Genomic DNA, 6000 nt, shown 5'->3' with positions numbered 1-6000 from the left:
CTGAACACAACTTGATGCCGATGGACGGCGAGCTTGCCACTTTTATATGATTTCCAGCCGCGAAGCCACCGCCTGGTTCGCGGTGTGAATCTCTGTTTGCTTTTGTTTTCCTGCGCGATCGCGACCCTACCCCCCCCCCCCCCCCCCCCTTGGGTCCTCATGGTTGATCCTCGACCAACCCATCCGAGATATCGCGTTGTCAATTGTTGCGAAGCAGCGCGGTTCCGCGTACGGTACCACATCATCGGTTCTTCTCGCTTGCTCCACGCACGCACGCATTGGAGCTCCTTTTTTGACGCACTCGATCACGGCTCTACGACTCACGACACTCTGCCCACCTGGAGGTTGGAGCCTGTGGGGCCCAATTTGGCGGGGGGTTGTTCGAATGGCTGATCCACCCTACGAAAGCTCACCCTGGGGCGTGTCACGTCAGACGTCGGATGCCGGTGCGGCAGGATGTTACCACAATGCCCAATGCCAAGGGTTTCTCCTCGGCTCAAGCACACTGATAAGCCTGTCCAACTTTGATTTTTTTTTCTCTCTCGAGATATAGCGCCTGCTACGCCACCTTGTCGCGGTGATTGTTACGCATCGGCATAATTTAACCCGGCTATCTGTCGGTGCTGGTTTGAGCCGCGTAAAAAGGAGCGTTACTGTGGCGACCTTACAATAGCTGCCAGGTCTAGTAGGGCCTGCCACGTGCAGTAGCTGCGTTTAAACGGCACATACAGGTGTACGAGGAAGCGTCGCTATGGTGACGTTATTCCTTTCAAAAGGCGCTCTCTTTCTCTCCCTTTCGTTGAACACTCGATTGCAGTGACGATCGTGCCGAAAACGAGCGTTTGTCACGATTTTCCGTTTGTCAACGGTGTGCTGATCGATGATATGGCATTAGAGTGCTATTATTTTATGCAGAAAGCATCACAGCACGGTGCGCAGCGTTGTCTTTGGGAAATACCAGAACATCTCCACCATTCAGCAGCAATGTGTGTAGTTCTGTTTGCATACCAAAATACTCGCCAAACGAGTATTGCGCAAATGTGGCGACGTCGTGCAAAGTTGAACGTCACAGCGATAGAAGCAGGAAGATGTGTTTTTCATAATCAGAACATACAAAATCGCGCGAATAATAATATGCGCGGTTTTTTTTTGTTCTCTTCCGGGTTTGGAATCTTGACCCGACGTGATTCCATGGGCGAATTCCGAGAGCGAATATAATTTCCTAAAACGATAGTAAAATGCAAATCTTCTGCGCGCCGCCGGTGCGTGATCTATCGGCAAGCTGAGACGGGATAGTTTTTTGCCAACCGGCCACCGCGAGAAAGAAGTTTGGGACCAGTTCCAGTTTGGGGCAAATATTTATCAATAAATACCAACGGCGAACGAGAAAACTCAAAAAGAAAGAAAGAAAAAAGTGAAGGCTGAAAGCAGACGAAGCTTTTTTGAGGATGGTTTCACTGTTAGGCAGAATTTCTCAATTTTGGTATCTGTATTTCTTTATCTCTGTATCTCTTTATCACTGTATGCTTTGCGTTCAAAATAGTAAGTATGGAAATAGCCCAATTTTTCGTTCTCTAAAGTTTGGTATTTGATTTCTGTTGTGATTCTTGTCGCCATATACTGCTATACGTTGTTCGTTTCCCTCAATTTTATGATTTTAAAGTATTTTGATCTTCCGTGAATATATTGAAAAATACTTTAAATTGGTAAAAAATTGAAAAAAACAATAGAAAGGCAACACTTCATGTAATTAAATTGATTTCTCGTTCGTTGCTAACGTGTCAATAAACAAACGACTTCAATGCCGAAAAGCGACGAACCCGTGTACTCGGAAGTAAATGATGGTACTTTACCACCCGGAGAGATCGGACACCTCGCCGTAGATTGGGGGTCGTTAGAAAACCCTACCCAGAAGTGTGAACCAACAAATGATCTTCCGCAATAAGTAAAAAAAAAACAAATCCCAGGATCAAAGCAAAGTGATGTCGTGTGCTATATGGCGGTGGTGGGGTGTACATTTCGTGAGTAATAGAGCTCTTGTCATGGCTATTCATGCGTAAAAGCTCAAATTTTCCGCGCAAGCTCCGGTTGTACTGTGTATACCTACTAAAACACGAACAAATATTAATATTTAAATTACAAAACTATGTACGCCACTTGACATGTCTGGAAAAATTCTGTACTTCGTATTGATTGTGCATTGATAGTAATAATTAAGCATGGTTGGACATATAAAAAATTATTCATACAAGTGAGAGAACGATAAAGAGTTATAACGAAAGAATGGCAGAGAAAGAGAACAAGAGAGATAAAAGCTACGTGATTTAATACCATTTTTGATGAACTAAGGATGTAAGCTTGGAGATTGAGAGGAAGTTGATGCTGGGACCCAAAAGCCTAACATATGTCAAGGGCCTTTTTTACACTCTTCACTCGTCAAATTTAAATAATAAATTACTCTCAAGCATGACGTGAGGATAGCGGTAAGTGTGCGTCCAGTGGATCGTGTGAGGTTCCTAGCGATTGTTCAATCGCTCTTCTCGAATAGACCGTTACATCGTAGAGCATGGCCAAGGTTAGGGTAGCAACCCATTCATAAAGCCTGCAACGTTTGAGAGCAAACGAACGATCGCAGTTTGATTTATTCAATTCGAATAAACGGAATTCACACACAAATTGAGGCGGAAGCAATTGGCATCAAGCAAACGATCGCAGATTTAAATATTTTATACGATTAACCATAATGCGTAAAGAAATAGAGCATAATGCCTCAATATGAGCAGTACAGTATGCTACGTTGTCTGAAACCGATTTTTATGTTAAAATGTTATTTGATCAATACGTTAAAAAATTACTTATGAAATTACAAATAAAAAACGTGGCTAACAAAGACCTTAAAGCCACACAGATTTAGCGATGGTATTGCTGACATTAAACAAAGTTTTTGGTAGCAGCATGGGGTTAAAACCAGATTACATCTTCTAAGCATTGATTGATCGTACTGATTGCAACACTGCACAAGTGTGACAGCGATCGTTTCCATGGGATCGATGATGAACACACCATAAAATTCGTGTATTCGTATACGACACTTGAAAACATGCGGTTATCAAACGAAACAACTCCAGGCTAGCGGGGTACACTAATATTTTCATAAAAGTAACATCCATTCTATACATTGGCGGTTTTATTAGCCACATGGCAGCGTGTTATACCCTGCAGCGTTTCTGCGAGGCTTTTAAAAACAGGGTCAATCGACTAGAAATCTCCCTGTAAATTCCTTTACGTTCCTTTATGGTTATACAACAGGGGAGAAAGTGGTGAGTTTACTAACGGATCAACGGTCACATTTGAACATTTGTTCACAATCTAGCTGATTAGATGCAGGCCCAGTTTGAAATCACCCATGGGTAGTTGTGTAATCGCCTTCAGATAATAAACTACAACCGTGTTTAGTAGTTTTAAAATAAAACACAACCCCCTTTACCTGTTCGAAAGTAACTTTTCAAGGATGTCACAAGTCCTTACTAAATCCATCGGCATACATTTAGGCTAACCTTCGGGGTTTTCTCGGGCAACCGATTTTGAGCCACTGAACTGCGGCGAGGTCTTATGTATTGCGGCATCGGTGACACTGACCTTCGCCCACCGTCAAAGCTACACCCGCAGCGATGTTCCGTTGGCTTCAACTTTGGAACATTGACCACGTAAAGTCACATCCTACTGTAGCTGTTCGTCAATTTACATGGATCTGTGAAGTATGCAAATATCTTATGTAAATGAAATCGAAAGTGCAACTTTAGGGACGACCACTTTTTTGGTTGGTTCGTAGGTTGGGGTTTTTGTGCAGTTAGGCGCAGACATGCCATGACACGTAGATGTAGGTTCCATAAAGGGCATGGAACGCTAGAAACCGATAGCCAATGGCATTGACCACGCTGGATAAAATTGGTTCCTATCTGATCGGTTCATTGTTAATAAATGCATCAGAACTGACCGGGAAGTAAGAGAGCCTTTGAACATGCCAGATGGCGTAGGCGCATATGTTTTACGATTGTGCAACTATTTCAAACATGAAACACTAGAATTCGAACGATCGTTAGTCAATAGCGTGAAACGATATCAATTACATATTTATGGTAATATATTAATACATAGTTCATCAAATATGCTTCCAGTAAAAGGTTTCAAATAAGTGAAACAGCTTCAAATTAGATTTTAGTTTAGTTTCATCGGGTTGAGGTATTGATAAATATGAACCAACCATCGGGTGGCATTAAACAGCAATTTCAATTACTAAAAAAGGTTTCAAAAGCTATATCATGCATATAAAAAAAAACAACAACTTTTCGGCGCAGTAGTGCTTTATTTGGCTTGATTTTCCCCATATGACGGTTGGACTAACGGTACAGTAACCTAAATTCGTTTGAATATGGCGCTTTGAGAAGTCTTTGACGGGATGATGCTCTAGATAAAATCATGTTTGCCTACAGATCGATGAGTGTATCAGGAATATAATACAAACAGTTGCAAGCAGTTGAAACAATCTTTCGCACACAAGCACTACCGAGCGAGTAAAAAAAACAACACATTAACAATAAAAAGAAATTTCAAACATTAATCAGCTAAGCAGCTCCTGAAAAGATGATGAAGTTGATGCACTGTCCGAAGGCTCCATTGCTGAGTCGTCTCCAAACGATGACTTGCTGGATTTTTTTCTTTGCTTTTCAGTTTTTGCGATCTCATCACGCAACCTTCGGAAGTTTGTTTCCGGTGGTGTCCGGAGGCAATGCAGAATGGTGTAAAGAGAGTACCGGTGTGTGGTGAATGAGGGTTTGGCACTGGCGGTGGGAATCTGCTACTGGTCGGTGCAGCGTATCCTAACCGAGGAAGAGCAGCTTCTTCAGTTTTTTCAGCTTCAGGAAAGCTTGCGGATCCTGAGGATTGAAACTGTCAATTTCCGCCTCATACACGTCACCACCAAGGACGGATTCATCGTTGACGGCAGGCAGCGCGGACACGAGGGCTGCAGCAACAACGATCAGCGCAAACGTCTAATGGAGAAAGCAAATGCTGGTGTTATTATCCTGCGGTTTGATTTCGGTATTCTTGGTCGATAAACGCGCAATGTCCTACCACCATTAGCAGCTTCATTTTGGATCAGATTTTCGGCACTTTCGGGTGTCCTCGGCAGTGTTGCTAACGCTCTACGGAAACCTGTGATGATCGTTCGTTACACCAACCACTGAATGATGCAGTACGGTCAATTGTCGTCGGCTTTATATACGCTATAGGGAGAAATTGTTTGATCACAGCTTTGTCACGGTGTGTCGTTTGCACGCAGACGTTATGTTGAGCGCAAACAAATCTTACGAAAATATGGTCCCTGTCTCGGTCAACTGTAACCGAGAGCAACGGTGAGGGAAGCACCTAAGATGGAACCATCGGTTTGCAATTACCTATCATGTGGCCAGAAAAAGGAACCGAGCATACAGTCGGCTGCTCGTTTTGTCGATAGTTTGTTTAGCTTGAAAAGGATCGTCGGTCAACTATGAAAGAACCCATTCATTTGATGTAATTGGAATTACGTTTTAAGATGAAATTTAAATGATGAAAAATGTAGTGGACGATATAATTGAGAACCGTATCCTATCGAGGATAGAATACATGACTAACATGGTGCGCATACGATTAGTTGCAATATGGCATCTACAATCAATATATAATAGTTTAGGCTGTTTATTATTTAAAATCGATGAGATAGCGTTAATTTTTTGTGAATAATTTAAATTGCAGAAGACCACATTTTTGTGTATTATCACATTTTTAAATTATTTTTGTTTATTTTATTTAGGAATAACTAGCCATTAGATTCTTCATTTATTCAACCAATGAAATAAAATGGAGAATTGTTAAAAATGAAGTAGTTTTTGGAGTTTGATTGTATTGGCATACAAAATTTTAGCAGCATACTGTATGTTGAGCTACCAAACGGTTTCG

General features: G+C 42.0%; 1 protein-coding gene across 1 annotated transcript; it reads right to left on the bottom strand.

The window, feature by feature from the left end:
• Nucleotides 1-4797: 4797 nt before the first annotated feature.
• LOC128726451 (uncharacterized) lies at nucleotides 4798-5239 on the bottom strand. The gene is made up of 2 exons (XM_053820265.1): nucleotides 5137-5239; nucleotides 4798-5054 (listed from the first exon to the last, which is right to left on the bottom strand). The coding sequence occupies exons 1-2, from the start codon at nucleotides 5152-5154 to the stop codon at nucleotides 4881-4883; spliced, it is 192 nt and encodes a 63-aa protein (XP_053676240.1). The 5' UTR covers nucleotides 5155-5239; the 3' UTR covers nucleotides 4798-4880.
• Nucleotides 5240-6000: the final 761 nt, after the last annotated feature.

This window comes from Anopheles nili, chromosome 3 (genome assembly GCF_943737925.1).
Source record: "Anopheles nili chromosome 3, idAnoNiliSN_F5_01, whole genome shotgun sequence".
NCBI lineage: Eukaryota > Metazoa > Arthropoda > Insecta > Diptera > Culicidae > Anopheles > Anopheles nili.
The sequence above is the reverse complement of the archived record's forward strand: the minus strand, read 5'-3'. Positions and strand labels throughout refer to the sequence as shown.